The 27,716-nt window shown below is 47.6% G+C and overlaps 1 protein-coding gene across 4 annotated transcripts in view; it reads right to left on the reverse strand.

The window, feature by feature from the left end:
- Positions 1 to 27,716, reverse strand: part of CSNK1G2 (casein kinase 1 gamma 2) — a 58,896-nt gene that overhangs the window by 20,771 nt on the left and 10,409 nt on the right. For 2 of the 4 annotated variants that reach the window (XM_083594713.1, XM_083594715.1), the window contains exons 2-5: positions 16,533 to 17,140; positions 3,785 to 3,825; positions 3,423 to 3,492; positions 158 to 306 (exon numbers count right to left, since the gene is read on the reverse strand). In XM_083594713.1, the coding sequence (XP_083450839.1) occupies positions 158 to 306; positions 3,423 to 3,492; positions 3,785 to 3,825; positions 16,533 to 16,719 (447 nt within the window). In that variant the 5' untranslated portion in view covers positions 16,720 to 17,140. Of the gene's footprint in view, positions 1 to 157; positions 307 to 3,422; positions 3,493 to 3,784; positions 3,826 to 16,532; positions 17,141 to 20,289; positions 20,489 to 27,716 lie in introns of those variants that run through there. The other 2 variants (XM_083594716.1, XM_083594714.1) reach the window with 2 other exon arrangements.

The following is a 27,716-nucleotide window of genomic DNA, read 5'->3' on the forward strand; positions in this document are numbered from 1 at the left end:
GATTGATAAAGAATGTATAATTATTTCGGTAATTATTGTATGTCTATTTGTCGCCAACGTGTTGCATGAGTCGTGCTACTTCCTCTACGCAGTTGGCAAGGGCATTGGGGTGTGTTGCACAGGTCATTCCAAAAAAGGGGGAGTGTTGTCTGCTCACCAGTTGGATGGCGATCATAAGGACTGTCTTGAGGGTGAAGGTCCGGTCGCAGAGGTCAAAGAGGTCCTCCAGGCTGGGCCCCAACAGCTCCAAGACCATTGCGTTGTATTTCCCGCAGGGCCCAAAGTAATAGACCTGAGGTATCCCTTCTGTGGAGAAAAGGGGGAGGCAGTTCAGAGGAGAGCTTGAGAGCTCCTCAAATGAATATCGCAAAGTGGAGTCAGGGACAATTTTGGTTCAGTGCAAGATCAGTTGACTTTCCAGGATGCTCCTTGTGGCTGAGAACTTTCTGGTTTTTTGAGCAATCACAATGATCCACGCTTCCTCGTGAGCAGCGTTTGAGATTCACATTTTGCACCTGGCTATCGGCCACTTTGCTGACAAAGGTCCGTATAGTTAAAGCTATGGTTTTCCCAGTAGTGATGTATGGAAGTGAGAGCTGGACCGTAAAGAGGGCTGATCGCCGAAGAATGGATGCTTTTGAATTCTGGTGCTGGAGGAGACTCTGGAGAGTCCCATGGACTGCAAGAAGATCAAACCTCTCCATTCTTAAGGAAATCAGCCCTGAGTGCTCACTGAAAGGACAGATCCTGAAGATGAGGCTCCAAGACTTTGGCCACCTGATGAGAAGAGAAGACTCCCTGGAAAAGATCCTGATGCTGGGAAAGATGGAGGGCACAAGGAGAAGGGGACGACAGAGGACGAGATGGTGGGACAGTGTTCTCGAAGCTACTAAAGTGAGTTTGATCAAACGACTAAACAACAATTGGCCACCAAGTGAAGATGCCTGGGCGCCAGGATGGGGATCCTTGGATCTGCACCGTTCTCAAACACCAATAGCCCCTCCTGTAGAATTCTCTCCAATATATTTTACCTGCACAATCGGAATGAATTTCAGCAACCAAAATGCATTTTCTGTGCAGTCTGAGCAGGAGCAGTGAAGAGCGTTATAGTGAATTGTTGTCGCTTGTCTTGGCTTCCCCCACTGCCCTGCTCAGAGTTGGGAAGGATATGTTATGAACGGTCTGAGTCACCATTACGAAAAAGAGGTCGGAATAGGCCAATAGATAGGTGGACTGTCTTTGGATCAAGTGACTTTTCTTCTTTTAAGTTCTCAAAGTTATTAACCTGGCTCAAGGTTGTCCTCTGAACTAGCCAGATGTTGAACTGAAAATCCATCACAGTCAGTCCATCATTTGGAAAATAAGACTTTAGAGCTGCCTTGACCAAAAGAGGCAACAAGACATTCTCTTTTGGCGACTGTAACCTGGTTCAAGGAGACGTTTGGCACCTAGCTTATTATATATCTGAGTTTATAACGCTGCCTAGATTCAGCCCCCAAGACCATGATGTAAAAAGAATGGGCTTTTAAGTCCAATTTTAAAAGTTAAATAGTAATCTCACTAACAATTGAGTCCCGTTATCTCAGTGTGTTCCCCAAGCGCTGTTGTGAAAAGGTTAAGGGCTATCAACACACAGTTTCATTTTTATTGACTTCTTTTATTTGTATTGACTTCTTTCATTTTTACTTACATCTTCTACCTAACAGAATTCCCCCACCGCTGGCTGTAACAAAACCTGAGCAGTTTCGTAAGGAGTAATAAAATTATCGACAGAAAGAGAGTTAAAAGTAGGCTTTGAGCTTTAAGAGGTCATTATAATCAGCAGCAGAATTAACGAGAGATTGAAACATGTCAACGTCTGACATGGGTCTGGGTTGACTTGCCTAAGTAAATGTATTTTCAGGAGGCACTGAATTCAGGGAACGTCCCTGCCTGGCGTCAACAAGAAAGAGAAGAGCAGAAGAGACTGTCAATATTATTAATGCTTAATAATATGCTTAACGGAAGGTAGGCCAGCATGACTGTCGCCCGTCCTGCGGACAGGGAAGGCAAAGGCTGAGAAAAAGAGCAAAGTGGCAGCACAGCTTACGTCGAAAAATCAACACGGGGGGGGGGGCAGGGAAGTAGCCCCATCGTCTTTTAGTTTCCGTTTTCTCCAGGGGCACCCTGAAAACACCTGTCTCAAATCTTTGCAGCTGTTCCGGAGGCTGTGTTGCAAAACATCCCTTCAAAGCCACTCCTTGCACCATCATAAGGACTAGCGCCCATTTTTTGGGGGGGGGGATTAAGGTCACACACACACACACACACACACACACATATATATATATTAAAAAAAACAAGGGATGCGGTGGTGCTTTGGGTTAAACCACAGAGCCTAGGACTTTCCAATCAGAAGGCTGGCGGTTCGAATCCCCGCGACAGGGTGAGCTCCCGTTACTCAGTCTCTGCTCCTGCCAACCTAGCAGTTCAAAAGCACATCAAAGTGCAAGTAGATAAATAGGTACCACTCCAGCGGGAAGGTAAATGGCGTTTCCGTGCGCTGCTCTGGTTCACCAGAAGCGGCTTAGTCCTGCTGGCCACATGACCTGGAAGCTGTACGCCGGCTCCCTCGGCCAGTAAAGCGAGATGAGCGCCACAACCCCAGAGTCGGCCACGACTGGACCTAATGGTCAGGGGTCCCTTTACCTTTATATATATATATAACAAATGTTCATAAATGTACCAAGCAAACATGTACATAAATATATAAACCACATGTCTGAAGCCGCACAGGAAAACAGCCCTGGAACCGTTTTGACTCCCAAACTGACCAAATGACTTCTCTGCAAGGTCAAGGCAAATGGAAAAGCCTCCCCGTTGTCTTTTCCTTCACAAATCCTGTCTTAAGGGTATGTCTGTGGATGAATAGGGTGAGCCTGTGACCTGGCTCAGGAACTAAGTATTTATCATTGCAAAAGACTGGCCAGGCTCCCCAGGGTATCCAATCAAGTGACCATTAACAGGTAACCTGCCAGACAGGAGATATACAACACACTCAGATTTCTGTTGTAGACTGCCCTTTCTGTGATGTATGTATGATGTTTCTGGGGGTGGTCTTGACTCCAGGGAGGGCAATTTAAAATGTCTATATAAGAGCAGGCACACCTTGGCTCGGGGTCCTCCTCCTTTCCTGTGTGTGAAGGGGGCACCCTGTTGCAACAGTTCAATAAATATCAGGCTTACTAGCTGCTTTGCTTCTCAATATTCTCTGGTTGGCCTCTGTTATTTTCTCCGACCGATGGAGAACCTGCAAAGGACTCTATAAGGGCTCTTGTGTCCCCCATAAGGGAACCAGGGCAGATTTTCGTTTATTACAGTTTCTTCCGAAGCCCCTCTGGGGCGTGTGTGCTGCACGCAAGACCGGCCAGCCCGCTACCCACCTGCATTTCCCAGCTGTTTGTAGAACCTGTATTCCAGGTGGAGCTGAGGAGCTCTGGACTTGATGGGTTCCTGGAGAGAGGAAGAGGAAGAGAGAATGGAGAGCTGCAAAAATCCCTTTATTTTCCGGTGCAAATGGGACAACATCAGAGTCTGCCTGCTCAATCAGGCCAGTGGCTCATTTAGTTCAGTTTCCCGTTCTCACATTGGCCAACCAGATAATAATAATAATAATAAAAAATAATAATATATTTTGAAAAACAATGGTCCCTACCTAAAGATGAGGATGGGGAGAAAGAAGAGACAGACCCATTTAAAAACAGACAAACCCAGAGAATCAACATATTATCGGAAGATCACTTACCAACTTGATCGCTACATATTCATTCGTATAGAGGTTCTTCCCTATAAGAAAGGTTTTTTTAAAAAAGAAGAAGAAAAGAATTTAGTCAAAAAAAGAGACAATTACACACACACACACGCAAATCCTAATTTAGGATCTCCACACTAGAAAATTCCATGACAGTTAATCCCAGAAATTTTTGGGTGAAAAAATTCCTGCCTTGCAGAGGGTTGGACTAGATGACTTTGGAGGACCCTCTTCCGACTCCATTATTCTTTGTGAGAGACCTATGTCTGCAAAAGATGGTATAAGCCCACTTACGAATGCTTTTTTAAAAAGGGGATTTACAACTTAGGTATCACTGTCGTGATTACAGTGGTACCTCTGGTTGCGAACGGGATCCGTTCCAGAGGCCCGTTCGCAACATGAAAAGAGCGCAACTCACAGCAGCGCGTCTGCGCACACATGGGTTGCGATTCGCCGCTTCTGCACATGCGCGTGTCGTCATTTTGCGCTTCTGTGCATGCGCGAGTGGCGAAACCCAGAATTAACCCTTTCCGGTACTTCTGGGTCACCGTGGGACGCAACCTGAAAGAACGTAACATGAAGTATGACTGTTTAATATTCTGTCCACAAATACAGTCATACCTCGGGTTACAGCCGCTTCAGGTTGCGTTTTTTTGGGTTACGGACCGCCGAAATCAGGAAGTACTCGAATGGGTTACTTCCAGGTTTCGGCGGTCGCGCATGTGCAGAAGCGCTGAATCACACTTTGCGCATGCGCAGAAGCACCGAATCGCAACCCGCGCATGCGCAGATGTGGGTTGCGAATTCTGCGGGTTGCGAACGTGCATCCCGCACAGATCACGTTCGCAACCCGAGCATCCACTGTACCGCGCTCCTCCCCCACTTTTTTCGCATCCAATAAATAAAAAGTGTTCTCTTCCAAACCATGGTTATCAGGTAATAATGGTAGAACCATTGCATCTCTCTCTCTCTCTTTTAAAGGAATGAAAAGCCTATTGTACGATAAGGGTGTTGCCGTGCATGTACAGAGTGCCTCTCCCCTTCCGGTTCTGAGGAAGTTTTATTATTATTATTACCATATTTTTTCCATGTATAAGACACCCACTATTTTTGGAGCCCAAAATTAAGCAATAATTAATTGCAACATTCCGTGTATAAGACGACCCACAATTTTAAACTTAAAAAATGGGTGGGGGGAAGAAATATAGTCTTATATACGGAAAAATACAGTATTTCACAAACAAGCAGCTTACGAAAGAAGACAAAACAATAAAACCATCGATAAAACACAACGAACAAAAATAATTCGAAACGTTCAAGAAATTAAAATGGGCAACAGACAAAAAAAACAAAACAAAACAGATTAAAATTCAAAGCAGCATTCTAAAGTATCTGGTGGGCTGGAATTTGTTCTGTTTGTTGTGTTATGTTTCTTGCCCAAGCGAACAGCTCTGTTGCTTAGAGCATGGTGCTGATAAATGCCAAAGTCGCAGGTTCGATCCCTGTCAGGGACAGCTGCGTATTCCTGTACTGCACCTCTTGCTAATTACACACAAATTAACTGATAAATAATGATTAACTTTTAATAATTTAGTACAACTTTTAACCAAGTTGGGTACGCAGTCTATCAAGTGTGAACGATTCGTGAAACGGGCCTTTTTCTTTTTCTTTTTGCTGGCTTTGAATAACCAGGAATGCCAGGATTATCTTACAGTTAATAATTTGTTTGTCACTGAATCACAGAATGGTAGAACTGGAAAGGGAACCCCAGCGCCATCTAGTCCAACCCCCTGAAATACAGCAGTCACATCTAATCACAGAAGGTGGTGGCTATTCTCAAATGCATTTGAAAATAAGCTAAGAAGGAAGATTTTCAAAGGCAGATCCTAAAGGCAGGTGAAAAATTAGCCCATCATCTGCACAGAGGCATCCTATAAAACAGGCATCCTATAAAAAAATGTACAAATTTAATTGAATCAATACTTAAATATACGACTTATCAACAGGTAAAACATACCATGCTAGGATTGTGCCCAACTAAATCCTGCTCAGGGCAAATCCATTGAAACTGGGTGGGTGTGACTCAACTCTGGTCCAATGGGTCTACTTAGAGCAGGACAACCCATAATTTGGAGAATCACAAAAAAAAATCCTTATGGAAAGATCTTTCATCGCAACGTTTATCGACACTTAACAACCATTCCAAAAATAAGATAGGTGGTTGAAAATTAAAGCTTTTCAGGACTCAGCTGAAGCATCGTAGCCCAAGCTTGGAGCGTCGCTGGATCATTCCCAGGGAGGGTTGTTGAGGTTTGTTTGACAACAAGGAACCCGAGCCTTTAGTGTTATCAGCCCAGCCCTGCGGAACTCTCTGCCACTTGAGATTCAACTTTTAAACACTTGCTGAAAACCTGTCTATTCTGTAGGCAGAATAGACATCTTTTCCACAATGGTTAAATGGTGTTCTAGGTGGAACTGATGCATATTTTAACTGTTGTGTTTGATTTTCTTTTTGTATGCTTCTACTGTATTTTTGTTGTAAACTGCTTTATTATGAAAAAGAAAGTATTTTCATATAAATAATCTTTTCAAGATCCTAAAAAGTGCAACACGTTCTCCTGATATTCCTAATTCTTTTTTTAAAAAAAGGTTTCCAGTTACTAAATCCAGTTGACATATTTATTCACATTCTGCACCAGGAATACATTAGCGTCATCATATTCAATTGCCTTCAAAATTTCCTGATTATATCCAGGTTTTTCTTTTCTTGTTCTTCTTCCGCACCTCAGATTACATAATCCTTGCAAGAGGTAAAGGGTGTGATTGATACCTCTGTTTCATTTGACCTGTGGCGTAATTGCCTCAAAAGTAACTCGTCAGACGCACTGAGTGTTCTGCCTGAAAAAACTCTTTTCATAGAATCCTAGAGTTGGAAGAGACCACAAGGGCCATCGAGTCCAACCCCCTGCCAAGCAGGAAACACCATCAGAGCACTCCTGACATATGGTTGTCAAGCCTCTGCTTAAAGACCTCCAAAGAAGGAGACTCCACCACACTCCTTGGCAGCAAATTCCACTGTCAAACAGCTCTTACTGTCAGGAAGTTCTTCCTAATGTTTAGGTGGAATCTTCTTTCTTGTAGTTTGGATCCATTGCTCCGTGTCCGCTTCTCTGGAGCAGCAGAAAACAACCTTTCTCCCTCCTCTATGTGACATCCTTTTATATATTTGAACATGGCTATCATATCACCCCTTAACCTCCTCTTCTCCAGGCTAAACATGCCCAGCTCCCTTAGCCGTTCCTCATAAGGCATCGTTTCCAGGCCTTTGACCATTTTGGTTGCCCTCCTCTGGCCACGTTCCAGTTTGTCAGTGTCCTTCTTGAACTGTGGTGCCCAGAACTGGACACAGTACTCCAGGTGAGGTCTGACCAGAGCAGAATACAGTGGCACTATTACTTCCCTTGATCTAGATGCTATACTCCTATTGATGCAGCCCAGAATTGCATTGGCTTTTTTAGCTGCCGCGTCACACTGTTGGCTCATGTCAAGTTTGTGGTCAACCAAGACTCCTAGATCCTTTTCACATGTACTGCTCTCAAGCCAGGTGTCACCCATCTTGTATTTGTGCCTCTCGTTTTTTTTGCCCAAGTGCAATACTTTACATTTCTCCCTGTTAAAATTCATCTTGTTTGTTTTGGCCCAGTTCTCTAATCTGTCAAGGTTGTTTTGAAGTGTGATCCTGTCCTCTGGGGTGTTAACCACCCCTCCCAGTTTGGTGTCATCTGCAAATTTGATCAGAATGCCCTTGAGTTCATCATCCAAGTCGTTGATAAAGATGTTGAATAAGACCGGGCCCAAGACAGAACCCTGTGGCACCCCACTAGTCACATCATGGAATATTTTACAATATTTGGTTGTCATCAAACAAAATGGGCATCTAAGGAACTGGTACTCCAGCCCTGCAACCCATAATTGCTTTTCCCCAAACCAAAATTCTTCTCCTTCGTCCAATGTGCACCCAGTTCAGTTATTTAAATAGTTTCCTTCCACCAAAGAAAGCTCCCAAAGTAGATTACAGACCACTTAAAAGAGGAGAGAGAGAAACAGATCCTGCCTTTGGGGCTTACAATCTAAAAGTACACAGCATGAAAGGAAAATGGATTTGGCAGGAGGAGGAAAGAAGCAAACGCGGGATTAAGTTATTTGGCAATTTTACACAAGCCGTGAGCAGCAGTGAGCAACTATTTTGCAGCATCTATTTTGCGGGGGGCAGGCGTCCGTGAAATCCCTTAAACAGAGCTGAGCCCAGCACAGCAGAGCAGAACAACCTCAGACTTAGGAAAAAGAAGTGTGGGAATTTGAAAACATTCCGGTTTAACCCAGGCATTTGGTGGCGGAAGAAAGCCTGTTCCTGGAACCCTCCGAGGGGAAAATGCTTTTAACTGCAACCTGATTTTGGAGTGTTTGCAGATGGCAAACGGCTTTTGCAATGTTTTGAGCGTTTTTCGCTTTTATACGGCGTGTCCGCTTGCCCCAGTTGGGCTCCCTGGGGAGGAAGGGCACAATCTAAATCCCATGAACAATAATAACTTGTTGTGCTGGGCCCGGGGGTAACCCGTGAAAATGCGGTCCAGGTCCGGTCCAGAATCCGAAGGTTCTGCTAGGTGTCAGTCCGACCGGGCCAAGGCAGGAAACCAGGCAATGACAGGTACAGGATCTAGAATACAGCAATGTTGCTCCCGCAACCTCGGGCAGGGTCCGTCGGCCTTTTATCTTTGTCGGGGTAGGGGCTGGTCCTGATCCCCCAGCGACTCCCCTCCCTGTTTCGCCCGAAGGTGAGCACTCCTCCTGCGAGTACTCAGGTCTCTCCTTCTCTCAGATCTCAGTCTCTGCAGCTTGGGAGACGTCGGTGGGTTACTAGACCCAGAGGCTACCTCAGCCTCCCCTGACCCAACCGGTAGTGGAGCAGCTGTAAGTGATGGCCCAGCTGAAGGCAACAAGGTCATCCCCGCATCTGGAGCCAGCGCAGGCTGAGGCCCCTGACTCGGCCCAGCTGGTGTTTGTTGCAGGGGAACCTGGGCAGACTGGGGCTCTTCAGAATCAGGCCCCAGACTTGGTTCAGATGATGCCTGAGGCAAAGGATCCAGAGCAGACTGAGACTCCTCTGGTTCCGAGTCCCAGGCCATCACACATGTCCTCCTTCCCCAAGAGGGTCAGAGGGTGGCAACACGAAAGCGGGGCCTTTTTGGTGGTGGCTCCCTGTCTGTGGGATGCTCTCCCCAGAGAGGCTTGCCTCATTACATGTCTTTAGGTACCAAGCAAAAGCAGTCCTTTTTGGCCTTTACTTAATCTATGGCCTGTTAAAGCTGGGGGGGGGGGTAGTGGTAGGGCTGGGCGATATCTGGTTTTCAACGTTGTGATATATCACCAGCTAAACATCGCGATAGGCCGATATACTGATATATCACAATGTCTGAAATAAAGATGGAGTTACATAGAGGCACTGGCAGTTTCACAGTTTTTCCCGCATTGTGATTTTCACATAGCACACACATAATGATTCCATCATATGTGTTTTTAATGTACACTGTCCTGGGAATTAAAAGGGGGATATATAAATCAAATAGATTATAATAATTTATTCAAGGAGATTTATGTCAAGGACATAAGTTACTATACAACCTTTAGACATCTGAAAGCAGCCCTGTATAGGGAAGTTTTGCAGTGTTTTATTATGTTTTTATATATGTTAGAAGCTGCCCAGAGTGCCTGGGGCAACACAGTCAGATGGGTGGGGTATAAAAAAATATCACCATCCAATATTATTATTATTATTACTATACCACTCTTCATCAAAAGATCTCAGGGTGGTGTACAACATCAAAACCACATTTTACTGAGCACAGTAATCAAAATATGAAACGAAGCATAGGAGCATGGCATATTTTTTAAAATTAAAAGAGATAATGTATGCACAGTGCAACAAAAAGGAGTCTCCAAGCAGTTTACACCGCTTAAAAAATAAAGTGAAATTAAGAAAATACTTATTAGGCAACTGAAGCTTTTAGGGAAAGCTTTTAATGTTCAATAGATTATTGTATTTTAATATTCTGTTGGGAGCCACCCAGAGTAGGTGGGGTATACCGTATTTTTCGCCCTATAGGACGCACTTTTTCCCCTCCAAAAATGAAGCGGAAATGTGTGTGCGTCCTATGGGGCGAATGCAGGCTTTCGCTGAAGCCTGGAGAGCGAGAGGGGGCAGTGCGCACCAACCCCTCTCGCTCTCCAGGCTTCAGGAAGCTCTCCACAAGCCTTGGGAGCCCGGCGGGAGGTCCCGCCTGCAGCCTGCAGCCCAAAAGCTCGGGGGACAGCAGGGAGGCACAGCGCCGCCACCCCGCTATTCCTCGACCTGGTCTGGAGGCTGGCAGGGGGGCGGGAGAAGCAAGCTTGCTTCTCCCCCCTGCCAGCACCACAAGCTCGGGGGATAGCAGGGAGGCGGAGCAGCGCCACCCCGCTATTCCCCGACCTGATCTGGAGGCTGGCGGGGGGGAGAAGCAAGCTTGCTTCTCCCCCCCCCCCGCCAGCCCCACAACCTCGGGGGACAGCGGGGCAAGCCGCTGCCCCACAGAGGCTAGAGAGGCTGTCCCTGAAGGCAGAAGAGGGAGACGGAGCGCTCCGTCTCCCTCTTCTAGCTTGGGGATGGCTGCGCAAACCTGGGGGGGGGGGGAATAAATTTTTTTCCTTGATTTCCCCCCCCCCCCAGAAAACTAGGTGCGTCCTATCGGCCGGTGCATCCTATAGGGCAAAAAATACAGCAATTTTATTATTATTATTATTATTATTATTATTATTATTATTATTATTATTAATATAAAGGTAAAGGGACCCCTGACCATTAGGTCCAGTCGCGGATGACTCTGGGGTTGCGGCGTTCATCTCGCTTTGTTGGCCGAGGGAGCCTGCGTACAGCTTCCGGGTCATGTGGCCAGCATGACTAAGCCGCTTCTGGCGAACCAGAGCAGCGCATGGAAACACCGTTTACCTTCCCACTAGAGCAGTACCTATTTATTTACTTGCACTTGACGTGCTTTCGAACTGCTAGGTTCGCAGGAGCAGGGACTGAGCAACGGGAGCTGACCCCGTCGCGGGGATTCGAACCGCCGACCTTCTGATTGGCAAGTCCTAGGCTCTGTGGTTTAACCCACAGCGCCACCTGTGTCCCATTATTGATATACCATGCAATAAATATTATTGATATACCATGCAATGAATATGTACCCAAGTCGTTTTTCAGGGTTACAAAAATAACTGCAAAATAAAATAATTAAAACTACAAAAATAAAATAATAACAGGGTTATTAAAAAATAGCAATTTTTTAATAAAAAAATCCACATTTTAAAGCAGCGAAACTGATTAATTAATTAGAGGAGCAACAGCTCAGGAACAGCAACTCACACAGAGACGGAAGGCTAGAGAGCGGAAGGCTTGGCACCGTCAACAGATGCTTCTCAATGTGTCAAGGGGTGGGGAACAAATTTCCAATTCTCTGATGGCCCCATGGAAAGCTGGCAGCCTGTCCCTTCCCGAGCGGAGGGCAAGGAATGCTATGAGGTCACGGTGAAACAGCCAAACGTTCCTTCGCTGTCCCCCTCAAAACAATTTGTCCTTGTGGCTCTCGTACGTGCAAATCTCCCCCCCTCCTCTCTCGCACCTGCTCCCGGGCATCAGGGCTTTGCATCCCTCCTGACCTTTCCTGTTCCAGAGGCGTTCCAAGCATTTAATTTAAAAAATAAAAATAAAGGAAATGAAAGAATACGGACCTCGAGGGTCCGATTTCAAGGGCGTCCGGCAGAGGGAAGCTTTTGCGCCGGGGCTAGCCGCCGCCAAGCGGAAATATGACGTGTGCCCCCCGCCTTCTCCGGAAAGAAATTCCCACGCGGCAAAATACCGTATTTTTTGCTCTATAAGACTCACTTTTTCCCTCCTAAAAAGTAAGGGGAAATGTGTGTGCATCTTATGGAGCGAATGCAGGCTGCGCAGCTATCCCAGAAGCCAGAACAGCAAGAGGGATTGCTGTTTTCGCTGCGCAGCGATCCCTCTTGTTGTTCTGGCTTCTGGGATTCAAAATATTTTTTTTCTTGTTTTCCTCCTCCAAAAACTAGGTGCGTCTTGTGGTCTGGTGCATCTTATAGAGCGAAAAATACGGTGCCTTTGCCGCATTCGCTTGCCTGCTTGCCCATCCCAATCCGCCCCATAAAACAGCCACAGAACCTCTCTGTGTTGCAAAGGATTCTGGGGCACCCGCCAGTTCTGCCCCTTCCTGGGGGAAAAACGGATTTCGGGTACTCAGCATGGAGGTTTTGGTGGTGGTGGTGGTGGTGGACTACAACTCCCACTGTCCTTTGCTATTTCCCCCCACACTGCAGAGTGGGAGCTGTAGTCCAGCAACGCTGGGAGGGGGCCACCTTGTTTGCCGCCCAGCCGCTTCCAAGCTGGACTGCTGCAATGCTCTGCCCGTGGGACCGCCCTTGGAGACAGACTGGAAACGCCCACCGGAGGAGGAGAAAGCAGGTTTTTGCAACAAAAATGGGTGTGGGTGTGGGTTTATAAATAAATAGGACAAAAATATGATGCCTACACTGTTAGAAACTCAAATCTATAGGCCGGGCGATATAGAAAGGAGGTATGCAAATTAAAAGGGAAATGGAATTAAAAGTACAGGGGTCATAACCTGTATTTGCAACATGGATGACACCGTCCGTTTGCATAAAGTTTGTTTTGCACAGAGAAAGCAACTATGCGAGAAGGTTACAGGGAACAAGGCAGAGGGACTTCTTGGTGGTGGCGCCCGCCCTGTGCAACGCCCTCCCAGCAGATGTCAAGGCAATAAACGACTATTTTACTTTTAAAGGACAACTGAAGGCAGCCCTGTTTAGGGAAGTTTTAAAAGTCTGATGCTGTATTGTTTTTAATATTCGGCTGGAAGCCGCCCAGAGTGGCTGGGGAAACCCAGCCAGATGGGCAGGGTATTATTATTATTATAATATTATTATTATTATTATTATTATTATTATTATTATTATTATTATTATTATTAGCGACTACAACTCCTCTGCTCAGTCCTGTGGCTATTTTGCTGGGTCTCGTGCACTTAGTCTTAAAATCTAAAAACTTTTGTAGTAATTTAATTTACGCAGAGACAGCTGTGTTCCTTGCAAACACAGACACCCTTCTGAAAAATCCTACACAATTCCACAGCGGCTGCTACTTCACTGTGTGGAATGCCTTCAGTCTAAAATCTCCAGAAACTTTTGATTCTGTATAAATTTAATTTGCATATGTTCACTGACACCGACACACACAGATAGAACTCATTTTCTGTAAAATTCAGCTCAATTCGCAGTGGGCTGCCTTATTTTAAGGTCTACAAACTTTTCGCGTTTGCAGAAATTTAATTTGCGCAGAGAATAATGCAGCTCTCTGCCCAGGCACACCAGATTTTTGGAAAATCCTGCTCAATCCCATGGCCACAGATATCTCAGTGACCCTCTGTCACAGATGCCTGAGCTGTTTCTTCCTGCTTTGCAGGGGGCTGGACTGGATGACCCTCAGAGATCCCTTCAACCTCTGTGATTCTTTGATTCTATGATTGCTTTCAAGTCTAGAAGCTGGGGTTTTTGCAGGGTTGGGGAACTGATGAGTGCGACATTCAAAATACGACGTCTCTGAGGAACACGACCCGGAAAAGGAAACCTGATGTGGGCATAGCTGTCAACTTTTCCCTTTTCTTGCGAGGAATCCTATTTGGAATAAGGGAATTTCCCTGAAAAAAAGGGAAACGTTGACAGCTATGGATCTGGGCTTGGGTGGAGTGAATGCAAGAGCAAAAAATAAATAAACCAGAGGGTGGGAGCTCCGGCTGAGCAGAGATCTGTCTGTCTGTCTGCCAGGGGGTGGCCGGAACGAGAGGCTTGGCCTGCGGGCGGCGGAGGATAAAGGAGGAGAGATAATCCCTGGCATTTGGGAGGATGTAGCGGAAAATATAGCCTTAGCAGCAGAGCAATGGAGAGGGGCTACTCTCCAGCTGGCACCCGGGACGAATCCTCCCAGGGAAACAGACTGGCGCTGCCAGGGTCTGCAAACATTGCTGGTGCTCAGCTAGGCGGCAGGATCACACGTGTTAGAAACTCACGATACGTAAGCTAATTGCCAAATGCCACCTGAAACCTCGGCTGGGGTGGCTGCAACAGAATGAACTGGGCAGTTTGACTGGCAATTGCAACTCAACGGGGAAACAGCCCCAAATCTTGCAACAGATGCCCACTCTGGGATGTGTGAATGTCTGGAGGCGGTTGGAGGATGGATGGCGGCTAATGGATTGAAGTGTGGTTTCTGGGGGGCGGGTAGGTGTGGGGGATTCCCTGGTCCTGAAAGTGGTAACTGTGCCCCGGAAGGACCAGGTGAGCAGCCTGGGAGTCATTTTGGACTCACCGCTGTCCATGGAGGCACAGATTAATCCTGCGTCCAGGGCGGCTGTATGCCAGCTCCATCTGAGACCCTCCCTGCCTGCGCCCTGTCTTGCCAGAGTGGTGCATGCTCTGGTTATCTCCCGCTTGGACTACTGCAATGCGCTCTATGTGGGACTGCCTTTGAAGGTGACTCGGAAACTACAACTAATCCAGAATGCAGCAGCTGGACTGGGGACTGGAACCATACAACTCCGGTCCTAAAGGATCTACACTGGCTCCCAGTACGTTTCAGAGCACAATTCAAAGTGTTGGTGCTGACCTTTAAAGTCCTAAACGGCCTCGGCCCAGTATACCTGAAGGAGTGTCTCCACCCCAATCAAGAAGCAAGGTTTCAGGGAACCAGGCAGAGGGCCTTCTCGGTGGTGGCGCCCACCAAGTGGAACACCCTCCCGTCAAATGTCAAGGAGATAAAAGAACTGACTTTTAGAAGACACCAGAAGGCATCCCTGTATAGGGAAGTTGTTGATGCTTGATGTTTTATTGTGTTTTTAATACTTAGTTGGGAGCCCCCCAGAGTGGTTGGAGCAACACAATAGATGGGCAGCATTTAAATAAAAATATTATTATTATTGATGTAGTCGTCATGGAGAAAATCATGCGCAATTTGAGATTTCAACACAGACTAGAACCTGCGGGCACTTTTTATATGATTTGACATTCACTGTGGAACCATAATTTCCAAGACAACCTTCATCGTAAGCTTGACCATCACATTACGCTGAGATTCTATTTCAACCCATGTGCAACTGCACTCATTCTGCGTACCTGCTTCAGAGTTTTGCCTCTCACCTTTTCATTTTCACCTGTCGTTCTAATCATCCTCCCCATTTTATACACGCACAGCTCCCACTCGCAGGAAAGGCCCGCTATCCAAAATCTCAGTTAAGTAATTATACCCAAACCTTGATACACGAGTGGCTGATTCAGATATCCGAACCGCCAGAGTGCGCCCACTTCCACACCTGCTTGTGTTTCGCTGGTCAGCGGAAGCCATTTTCGGGCAAAAGCCACAGAGGGAGGGAGAGAGATGGAACAAACCAGGGAGCAGGAGAAACGAGACGTACCAGGTTCCTCCCCTGTTTGTTTGACTTTTGCTGAGGGGTCTGCAACAGTTTGGGACAGAAAGCACGCATCAAATGAATTATGGATCAGAAATGTCCCCATAAATAATGGGAATCCTCTGCCAGCTCGTTCAGCAAACCATTTCCTGGGAATGCATTGCGTTCAGAAAGCAGGGCGGAATTTGAAAATAGTTGGGAGTTCTTGTTATTAAATATACCAAGAAAAAAGCACATCAAGAACTCAGGCCAATGTAAGTTTCAATAGTGGGAGTGGTCCCTGCTCACAAGTCAATAGTCAATAGTAACAAAAACTAATCCATTCAAAAGTATGTATTCTGACAAGAAGAGTTTATGAGTAGAGATAAATTCATGTTAGTCCATAGTCAGATTCGTCGTGGAGGTCTTAGTTTCAATCACTGAGCAGAAGTCAGAAGTCAATTATGGATCAGAAACCAGGACAGGGCCCTGTCTCGATGTATTCACCTTCAACAGCTGGAAGTATCAAATATTACATGAAAATACATTTAAATTCTAAATTATCCTAAATTATAATCTGTAAAACAGTATTATATAACATTTGGGTCCTTACCTAATTTTTAAAGGGTTATACATATTTTTACCAGTTTGAGTTTGTAATCTCTATTTGAGTTTGTAATCCTTTTCAGAATACATACTTTTGAATGGATTAGTTTTTATTACTATTGACTAGCGATGGTGCTGGAGGAGACTCTGGAGAGTCCCATGGACTGCAAGAAGATCAAACCTCTCCATTCTGAAGGAAATCAGCCCTGAGTGCTCACTGGAAGGACAGATCCTGAAGCTGAGGCTCCAGTACTTTGGCCACCTCATGAGAAGACTCCCTGTAAAAGACCCTGATGTTGGGAAAGATGGAGGGCACAAGGAGAAGGGGACGACAGAGGACGAGATGGTGGGACAGTGTTCTCGAAGCTACTAACAGAGTTTGACCAAAGTGCGGGAGGCAGTGGAAGACAGGAGGGCCTGGCGTGCTCTGGTCCAGGGGGTAATGAAGAGGCGGACACAACAACATTGACTTGCGTGTAGGGACCACTCACACTACTGCCTGAATTCTTGGTGTGCTTTTTTCTTGGAATTTGAAAACAGGCCACGGACAGGAAGGTGCAGAGACTCACCTAGTCGAAGCTCCCCAAAGTTCCCGCACCCAATCTTCTTCCCGACACGGAAGTTCGGGCCGACCATTAAGACTCCAGAGTTGGTCCCGGACGTCCGGCTCCCGTGCGTGTTGCGGCTGCTCCCTGTCTTAGACATCCTTCGCCCTTCCTCCGCGTCCCCTTTGCCTCCTCTCTTATCAAAATCCATAAGTTTGTGGTACCCTGGCCTCTCCACGGTTACGCTGCTGCCATGCAAATCCGAGGGCCGAAACGTTGCGGGGGCCGGCTGGGGGGTCAGGGCGGGGAGAGGGCGGGGTAGGGGGGTCGGGGGAAGGAGGGGAAGGGGAGCACGAAAGCGAGAGAAGAGGAAAAGGAGGTTGAAAACGCTGCTTCTCTTTTCTTGGTCAGTAAACCATCCCGGGTGGAGGAGGAGGAGGAGGAGGAGGGGAGGGCGCCAGGGGGCGGACCGTCACCCGCATGTGCTGCGCTAGTGGGCCGGGGGTCCTCTCCTCGAAGGGGGCGTGGGGGTTCCTTCCGGCGCCTGCTGCGGGCTGCTCTCCGAAGACGACGACATGGCGGCAAGGGGGAGATTGAGAGCGGCTGTCTTGCGGCAACGCTTTACGTCCGAGCTGGAGAGGGAACAGAGGGCAGGTTAGCATAGGAAACAAGCATCCGCAGAGTTATATTTCAGGTACAGTGGTACCTCGGGTTAAGTACTTAATTCGTTCCGGAGGTCCGTTCTTAACCTGAAACTGTTCTTAACCTGAAGTACCACTTTAGCTAATGGGGCCTCCTGTTGCCGCTGAGCAATTTCTGTTCTCCTGAAGCAAAGTTCTTAACCTGAAGCACTATTTCTGGGTTAGCAGAGTCTGTAACCTGAAGCGTCTGTAACCTGAAGCATATGTAACCCGAGGTACCACTGTATCATAATTTCTAACCATTTTTTTTATCACACTTACATTAACCATAAAAAACTTCACATTTTATTACGAACAAATAATACTACTTTAAAATAAACTACCTTCTACTTCTAGCCCTACAGCCTTTATCCACTTCCAAAGCTATTCTAAGATTTAAATATTAACATATTTCTTCAAATATTCCTTAAACTTCTTCCAGTCTTCTTCTACCGTCCCTTCTCTCTGGTCTTGGGAGTCTCCTGGTCAGTTCGGCAAGTTCCATATACAGTGGTACCCCGGGTTAATTCGTTCCAGAGGTCCGTTCTTAACCTGAAACTGTTCTTAACCTGAAGCACCACTTTAGCTAATGGGGCCTCCCGCTGCCACCACACAATTTCTGTTCTCATCCTGAAGCAAAGTTCTTAACCTGAGGTAATATTTCTGGGTTAGCGGAGTCTGTAACCTGAAGAGCATGTAACCCGAGGTACCACTGTAGTCCATCATGAGAGCCGTTAATTCTACAGTCATACCTCATGTTACGTCCGCTTCATGTTACGTTCTTTCAGGTTACGTCCTGCGGCAACCTGGAAGTACTGGAAAGGGTTACTTCCGCGTTTCGCTGCTTGCGCATGCGCAGAAGCGCAAAATGACGCCATGCACAGAAGCGGCGAATCGCAACCCGCGCATGCGCAGATGCGCTGCTGCGGGTTGCGAATGGGCCTCCGGAATGGATCCCGTTCACAACCAGAGGTAGCACTGTATTGCAGGCATGTCCAACAGGTAGGTTTTAATCTACTGGTAGATCGCGGGGTGTTTCTGGTTGACCTCTGGCCCCTAAGCGATCTCCTTACGAAAAAGCAGAAAAGGCAAAAAAAAAAAAAAAAAAGAAACCCAACTTTGGCTTACCAAAGAAAGCTCCACAACTTTTGGGTCGATCACTGCCCATTTTTTTATACTGTGAGCAGATTGCAGTCTATTGGGAGTTGGACGTCCCTGTTCTATTGCATTCCTACTGTGGCATGTATGTGGCTCTCCCCTCCATGTTCAGTCTCGCACGACAGCCCTGAGAGGTAGGCTGGGCGGAGAGGCAGCCCACAAGTGAGCTTAGTGGCCGATTCATTATCTGCTGGGTAGAGCATGAGCTAGACAGCATCTTAAAAAGCAGAGACATCACCTTGCCAACAAAGGTCCATATAGTTAAAGCTCTGGTTTTCCCAGTAGTGATGTATGGAAGTGAGAGCTGGACAATAAAGAAGGCTGATCGCCAAAGAATTGATGCTTTTGAATTATGGTGCTGGAGGAGACTCTTGAGAGTCCCATGGACTGCAAGAAGATCAAACCTATCCATTCTGAAGGAAATCAGCCCTGAGTGCTCACTGGAAGGACAGATCCTGAAGCTGAGGCTCCAGTACTTTGGCCACCTCATGAGAAGAGAAGACTCCCTGGAAAAGACCCTGATGTTGGGAAAGATGGAGGGCACAAGGAGAAGGGGACGACAGAGGACGAGATGGTGGGACAGTGTTCTCGAAGCTACCAGCATGAGTTTGACCAAACTGCAGGAGGCAGTGGAAGACAGGAGGGCCTGGCGTGCTCTGGTCCAGGGGGTCACGAAGAGGCGGACACAACTGAACAACTAAACAGCAACAGCAAATAGCATGAGCAGAGCTAGGAACTCAGATATAGAAGCTCGTTGCCAAATGGCCCCTGAAACCTCGGTTACAGGGGCCAAAATGGACCTGGGTGCAAGAGCTCCCTTCCGTCCCACAACAACTGGTGTTCAGAATCATTTATTCCCCCATTGCTGGAGGCAAAGCACAGGCCTTGTGGCTATTATTATTATTATTATTATTATTATTATTAGCCATCGACAGCCCTCTCCTCCTCCACAGATTTGTCCAACCTTCTTGCAAAGCCATCCAAGGTTGGTGTCCACTGCTGACCACTGCGGCAGAGAGTTCCACAGGTTAGCTGTGCGCTAAGCGTCTCACAGCGCCATCGCTTTCTCAAGAAGCCCCTCGGAACGCAACTGCGCTCATGATCCCAGGAAACTATGGTCCAGAATTGCAGTTTTGATTTTCTCCCTTAGGGAATCATTTCACAATCAATAATATTAAGACGAAGAAGAAGAGGAGGAGGAGGAGGAGGAGGGTTGTGGCTGGTGGAAGGGGCAGGGGGGAACTTCCCCCCAAAGAACCAAAACACCCAGTTTTTAAAAAGCTGCCCTGTTAATCTGGATTAGGAGAGGCCTCTCTTGAAGAGGGGAGAAATGGCAGCAAACTCCAAAGCGACTGCCAGCGACGCGGAGGAAGGCGGGATCATCCTAATTAAAGAGGGAGCTAAAGAGGGTTAATTTTGTTATTAAATAAAGATCTGACTTCTTGCCAGTGGAAAGCCGCTGTGTCAAGGAGACAGGGCTGCTGAAGGACTAGCTTTCTACACGCATGGAAACAAAGATGAGGTGAAGCCCAAGAACAAAATAACGTTCTAACTTCTCGCCAGGGGAAAGCTAGCATGACAAAGGGACCGGAACGTGGATGGGCTAGCTTTCTAAGTTCTCGATGCGGAAGGGAAGCTTTTCAGATCCTGTGAACAAACGCTGCTGCCGCCCAATAGCCTTGCACGTCCAAAGTTCTCCCCAAGATTCAAGATACCAGGAAATTGCCAAGTTTCTGAGCACAGACAGAACGGGAAGGGGGGTGCAAATCATATGCACCAAGACGCGGGGAGGAAGCAGAGAACAGGCGAAAGGGCCAGGGGTCCCCCCCTTGAGCATCCCCACGGCACCCAGGTGACCCATGGAAGCAGGACCCTGGGACTCCAAACCAGAAGTCCAACTTGTTCCCACGGTGTGTTTAACACACATTTTCCAGCTTCCTTACCCTCCTGCTTCTCCCTCCTTGTCTCCAGAGAGGCAGCTGCAATTTCCCCAAATATATATCTCTATCTCCCGATTTGCACAAGCGTGGGTTTTCTTAGGGAGGGGGGAAAAGAAAAACCTTTCCGTGGAACAGCCTGGAGAAAAGCTTCCGTGTGTCTCTCTCTGTCTCTCCAACCCAGCAAACGGAGACTCTTTTTCTATTTCCTGGTTTGACTGCTGAAAGCAGGCGGGGAGAGGAGGGAGGAAGCGCCACCAAGCAAGTTCTCAGAGACCTAGCGAGCGCATCAGCCGACTCTTACGTCAAAGAGGAGGAGGAGGAGGAGGCCGGGCTCTGGGGGAAAAGGAAGCCACATCATAAACAGACGTGCGGAACCACGGTGCCGGCAGAACCACGGCAGCGCTGGCGGCGAAGATTTGGCTACGAGTGGGGCTGCCCAGGAGGGAACACTGGCCCCTCCACAAATCCATGCGCACACGGCTAATATGTGCCACGTTCTGTGCTGTGTTACAAACGCAAAATATATCAGCTGTCCCCGAGAGCTTGTAGGGAGCTGCGACTCTTGCAGAAGTCTCCGTCCAGTTTCAGACACACTTTCTCCCCTCCACCAGCAAAAAAAAACCAGCAACCCATTTTCGTTTTTTTTCCTGTTATCAACACAAAAAGTATAGCGGTCATGGAGCCAGGTTTGCGTTTTTTTATGTTGCAAACCACCCCAAGATCTGCCGATGAAAGGCGGTCCACAAATGTTAATAGTACAGTGGTACCTCGGGTTACATACGCTTCAGGTTACATACGCTTCAGGTTACAGACTCCGCTAACCCAGAAATAGTATCTCGGGTTAAGAACTTTGCTTCAGGATGAGAACAGAAATCATGCTCCAGCGGCGCGGCAGCAGCAGGAGGCCCCATTAGTTAAAGTAGTGCTTCAGGTTAAGAACAGTTTCAGGTTCAGAATGGACCTCCGGAACGAATTAACCCAAGGTACCACTGTAATCGTATCAGCCGTCCGGTGTAAGGAACACGGATATAGTGGACGCTCGGGTTGCGAACGTGATCCGTGCAGAAGGCACGTTCACAACCTGCAGCGTTCGCAACCCGCAGCGCCGTGTCTGAGCACGCACGTGTTGCAATTCTGCGTTCCGGTACTTCCGGGTTTCGGCGCATCCATAACCTGAAAACACGCAACCTCACGCATCTGTAACCCGAGGTATGACTGTATAAGTTAATCGTCTGGGAATTGTAGCTCTGTGAGTGTTGTCAGGAGACGCTCTATCCTCCTCCCAGAGCTACAGTTCCCAGAGTGGTTTGATAATCATTCCCTCTTCGCTGGGAACGCTGGGAGTTGTAGTTCATGGAGGGGAATATGGTGTCTCCCAACAACTCTCTGCTTCTTGTCAAACTACAGCTCCCAGAATGCTTTGCAGGAAGCTGCAACTGTTTAACGTGGCGTGATCCCACTTTAAATGCATAGTGCAGATCATAGATTTGTAGCGTAGGAAGGGGCCACGAGGGTCTTCTAGTCCAGCCCCCCGCAATGAAGGAATCTTTTGCCCAATGTGGGACTCAAATCTAGGACCCTGAAATTAAGAGTTTCCTGACTGAGCTGGTGTTCAGCAGCCATTCCAGCTTATTCCAAACCACTACTGAGTTCGCACTGCGCTGCAATGAATTGCTTTGATGCAGGGTTTGAAATTAGCAGGGCGCCAGGCACCTTTTGCGCCTAAATGATTCTCCATTTGCAAGCACCTCAAAAAGCCTGGGTGCCATTTTTTGGGTCTGGCTGACACTCAATGATTACTAAAATGTATGTGCCTCGAAACATATGTTAAAAATAGACAATATGTTAAGGAGTTTGACAATAAAGAGAAGTATGGTACCAATATTTTCATTGTAAACACCAAATTAAACATGTACAGTGGTACCTTGGTTTTAGAATTTAATCTGTTCCGGAAGTCCGTTCTTAAACCAAAACTGTTCTTAAACCGAGGCACACTTTCCCTAATGAGGCCTCCCGCCGCCAGTGTCCTTCCACCGTTCGGATTCCGTTCTTAGACCGAGGTAAAGTTTGCAAACCGGGACACTACTTCTGGTTTTGCGGAGTTAATAAACCGAATCGTTCTTAAACAGGACTGTTCTTAAACCGAGGTACCACTGTATTAACAATGATATTAACAATGTGTCACTCATGTGAATTGTATGTTAAAGGTAAAGGGACCCATGACCATTGGGTCCAGTCGTGTCCGACTCTGGAAGTGCGGCGCTCATCTCGCTTTATTGGCCGAGGGAGCCGGCGTACAACTTCCGGGTCATGTGGCCAGCAGGACTAAGCTGCTTCTGGAGAACCAGAGCAGCGCACAGAAACGCCGTTTACCTTCCCGCCGGAGCGGTACCTATTTATCTACTTGCACTTTGATGTGCTTTCGAACTGCTAGGTTGGCAGGAGCAGGGACCGAGCAACGGGAGCTCACCCCGTCACGGGGATTCGAACCGCCAACCTTCTGATCGGCAAGTCCTAGGCTCTGTGGTTTAACCCACAGTGTCCATGAACTGTGTATTAGTTCATGCTTATCAAAATAATAATTAAAAAGTGTTGTCGACTGGACATTCTGTTTTGGCGCCCACAACCCCATTTGGCTCCTAGCTTTTCTACCCCAGTTTCTAACACTCCTTTGATGGATTTCTGCCTTATTTCTAGGCTACGCATTTTTTATCTGTTTTACTGGGCTTCCAATATCTGGCAATTTCCCACGCCGTCCTTACAGCCAGCTGTTTTGTTTTCAGTGTTGCGGCTGCAAAAGCAGGGGGAAAACAGCACACCAAAACCCAAGGCCGCAGCCCGGGTTCAAATCCCTGCTGAAGACCGCTGGGCGACCTCGGGGGGACGGTCAGCCTCCCTCTTTTCCACCCGGTCCCACCTCGCAAGGTTGTTGTTAAGGATTTAAAAATATACAGGCAGGGGAAATGACCATATATAGTCTTTAAAGAAAGCTTTGGCTAAAAATGTGCTATATATAAAATGAACAGAGGAATAAAAAATGTGCCACGGTTGTGTTTTGTGTGTGTTCATGCACACTTGAAATTGTGCATTTCAGCTGGTGGGGAGGTTCTGGAGCTGCCTTTAGCACAGTTGATCTTTTTCCAGGACTAATTCAAATGTTTGTGTGTTGACTGGAATAATTTCCTGCCCGCAGCCTGTTGTGTCTATAAAGCAAGCATTGCCAGACCCCCCCCCCTCACCACTCAGCCAATAAATATTAAAAGTCCCTTCTCCAAAAGCCAGAATTTTGGCAGCAGGCCAGCAGATAACCCTCCTTCCCTAATTCCCCAGCCACCTAAAAACACAGAAACGTTTATCCAGTGTTTCTGGGTTAAACTGATCATCCACCGCCCAGAGTGGCTGGGGCAACCCTGTCAGATGTGTGGGGTACTATATTATTATTATTATTATTATTATTATGGTACCTCGGGTTACATACGCTTCAGGTTACACATTCTGCTAACCCAGAAATAGTGCTTCAGGTTAAGAACAGAAATCGTGCTCCGGAGGTGCAGCGGGAGGCCCCATTAGCTAAAGTGGTACTTCAGGTTAAGAACAGTTTCAGGTTAAGAATGGATCTCCGGAACGAATTAAGTACTTAACCTGAGGTACCACTGTATTATTATTATTAATATAATAATAATTTTATTTATACCCCGCCCTCCCCGGCCAGAGCTGGGTTCAGGGCGGCTAACACCAGTAAAATTACAGTAAAAACATAATGGGAGGGGGGGAACCAATTTAAAATACAGTGCTACCTCTGGTTGCGAACGGGATCCGTTCCAGAGGCCTGTTTGCAATATCAACAGAACGCAACACGCAGCGGCGAGTCTGCGCACGCACGGGTTGCGATTCATAACTTCTGTGCATAACGTCATTTTGTGCATCTGTGCATGTGTGAGCGGCGAAACCCGGAAGTAACCCTTTCCGGTACTTCCGGGTTGCAACCTGAAAAAACGTATCATGAAGCAAATGTAACATGAGGTATGACTGTAGAGGTTTAAAATGCCATTTACAATGCAGCCTCGTTTTAAAAGTAGCCGATAGATCAAAACCGTAAGGGGAGGGAAACACAAGGGTCAGACTGAGTCCAAACCAAAGGCCAGGCGGAACAGCTCTGTCTTGAAGGCCCTGCGGAGAGACGTCAAGTCCCGCAGGGCCCTGGTCTCTTGTGAAAGAGCGTTCCACCAGATTGGGGCCAGTACTGAAAAGGCCCTGGCCCTAGTTGAGACCAGCCTAACCACCTTGAGACCTGGGACCTCCAAAATAATGTTGTTGTTGTTGTTAATGGAAGACCTTTCTTCAGAGGACACTTGCGCCTTCCACCACCACTGACCCTAACCTCCACTGTCTATGCTCTGGTAACTTCTTGGCTAGATTACTGCAGATCACTCTCCGTGGGGCTGCCCTTGGAGATAACCCAATCGCGCAGAATTTGGCCACCGGGATTAACAAGCAGGATTAGAAGGTCTGAGTGTATTGCACCAGTTCTTGCCTAAACTGCGCTGCTTACCCAGTTAAGTTTCTTGTTTGTTTCAACCTCTAAAAGCCCTAGATGGCTCAGGACCCCTTATCCCTCAGGGGGGTCACCTCTCTGCCCGTGGACCGGCCTGGAATCTGCCTCCAACCTGTTCAGAATTAGCCAGGCGCCAGGCACATTTTGCACCTGGCTATCGGCCATAGGGTGGTGCTGTGGGTTAAACCACAGAGCCTAGGACTTGCTGATCAGAAGGTCGGCAGTTCAAATCCCCGCGACGGGGTGAGCTCCCATTGCTCGGCCCCTGCTCCTGCCAACCTAGCAGTTTGAAAGCACGTCAAAGTGCAAGTAGATAAATAGGTACTGCTCCGGCGGGAAGGTAAACGGCGTTTCCGTGCGCTGCTCTGGTTCGCTAGAAGCGGCTTAGTCATGCCAGCCACATGACCCGGAAGCTGCACGCTGGCTCCCTCGGCCAATAAAGCGAGATGAGCGCTGCAACCCCAAAGTCAGCCACGACTGGACCTAACGATCAAGGGTCCCTTTACCCTTTACCTTTATCGGCCACCTGCAACCAAGTGACGATGCCTGGACACTAGGATGGCTCCTGACATCTCCACAATCTGGGGATCCTTGAATCTGGACTGTTTTCGCACACTAATACCGCATCCTGTAAAATTCTATCCGTTATCTATTATCTGCACGATCGGAACGAATTTCTGGAGCCAAAATGCCTTTTCTGTTCATCCGGTTGGAATAGGCCAATATATACGCGGACTATCACTGGATCAAGTTGACTTTTCCTCTTTTAAGTTCTCAAAGCTATTAAGCGAGCTCAAGGTTGTCCTCTGAACTAGCCAGATGTTTAACTGAGAATCAGTCAGAGTCAGTCCATCACTTGGAAAATAAGACATTAGACCGGCCTTGCCCCAGAATGGAAACTATAGACATTCTGTTTTGGCTGCTGCAACCGTGGCCTTAAGGGGTCCTTTGGCTCCTAGCTTATATATCTGAGTTTCTAACCCTGCACCCACCAGCAAGCATGTGGCTCCCAGAATATTTTTGCAGTCGGGAACATGATCTTCCTGCCAGAACAATATACAGTCATACCTCGGCTCCCAAATGCCTTGGGAGTCGAACAATCCAGCTCCTGAACGATCGGAAACCGGAAGTGATTGCTTCGGTTTTCAAATGTCTTTTCAGAAGCCGAACGTCCAATGGGAGCTTCCTGCGGCCAATCAGAAGCCGCGCTTTGGAAGTCGAACGTTTCAGAAGTCGAACGGACTTCCAGAACGGATTCTGTTCAACCTCCGACATATGACTGACAGAATCATAGAATTCCGAAGCTGAGAGAGAACCCAGAGATCATCTAGTCCAAGGGTCAGCAAACTTTTTCAGCAGGGGACCGGTCCACTGTCCCTCAAACCTTGTGGGGGGCCGGACTATATATATTTTAAAAAATGAATAAATTCCTATGCCCCACAAATAAACCAGAGATGCATCTTAAATAAAAGGATACATTCTACTCATGTAAAAACACGCTGATTCCCGGACCATCCGTGGGCCAGAATTAGAAAGCGATTGGGCCAGATCCGGCCCCTGGGCCTTAGTTTGCCTACCCATGACCTAGTCTAGGCATAGGCAACCTCGGCCCTCCAGTTGTTTTGGGACTACAACTCCCATCATCCCTGGCTAACAGGACCGGTGGTCAGGGATGATGGGAATTGTAGTCCCAAAACATCTAGTCGAACCCACTGCAACACAACTGCTTCCGTATTTTGCGCTGTACTCAAATGTTGTGCTATCTTTCCAAAGTAACATCCCTGACACCCCCAAACCTTGCAAAAGCAGGACGACGCAGAAACTCTCGACGGCCACAAGAGGAGAGGGAGAGACATGAATGCCACCTCTGTCTCTTCCAGATGCTAAAAATCAGGCCAGCTCTAACTCCCCGCCTACCAGGATTCCTGGGCTCCACATTTTCTAGACAAGCCAGCACACACCTGGTTGGAATATACAGATATTGATATATTATGCAGTGCAATACCGAAGGGAGTGACGAGCTGTCACAATGGAAAAAAAGAAAGCACACACAAATCTTTAAGCAGCGCCGTTTGGGAATCACGAAGAAAACAGGAAAGCACTAAAAATAACGAGCGCACACAGATTTTTGCAGCGCTGCATAGGCCAGGGGTCTAAATAAAACATGTCCCCGCCCATGCAGGAAAAATAAAGGAAGAGGACGGTTTTGGGGGAAGGTGTGGTGAGGACAAGATGCCGTGCGCAGGATCCGATCGTCCCAGGAGGGTTTCAGGTTCTCCAACCCCAGGGGAGAAGTCGGCAAGTCTTTTAAACAAGGCTCGGCTAATCTCTGCTCCCCGGATCTCCCGGGACGAACAATCAGAGGTTCTCTCCTCCGTGAGATCAGGAGAAGGAGCAAAACAAGCTGCCCCGGGATCTTGGGTCGCAGGTGGCGCGAGAAACACACTCCCTGCGACTCCCCTGCAAGGAACGGCGGCGGCTTTTAGGTTACCTCCGAACATAAAGGCGTCATGATACACGAGTTCATAAAATTATGCACGGCATGCAGGAAGGTTTTCCTCCATCTCTCCCAACGCTAGAACCCTGGGTGTCCGATGCAGCCGAATGTTCTGGTGCTCAGATCCTTATCAGTGGTTTCCCACAGATCTGGTTGGCTGCAGTGAGAGGACGACGCTGGACTAGATGGGTCAATTGGTCTGGTCTCCAGCAGCCAGGATCTTCTTGCGCTCTTGTGGAACCTCCACAGCCAGAGACAGTCTGGATTCATAGCTTCTTATGGGTAGTTTGCCACTGGAGGACTAGACAGACCACTGGTCCGATTCGACAGTCTCTTATGATGCTCTTATGAGCAACTAGGCATGACGCTGCACAAGGG

This window comes from Podarcis filfolensis (genome assembly GCF_964270895.1).
Source record: "Podarcis filfolensis genome assembly, chromosome: 18".
NCBI classification, from domain to species: domain Eukaryota; kingdom Metazoa; phylum Chordata; class Lepidosauria; order Squamata; family Lacertidae; genus Podarcis; species Podarcis filfolensis.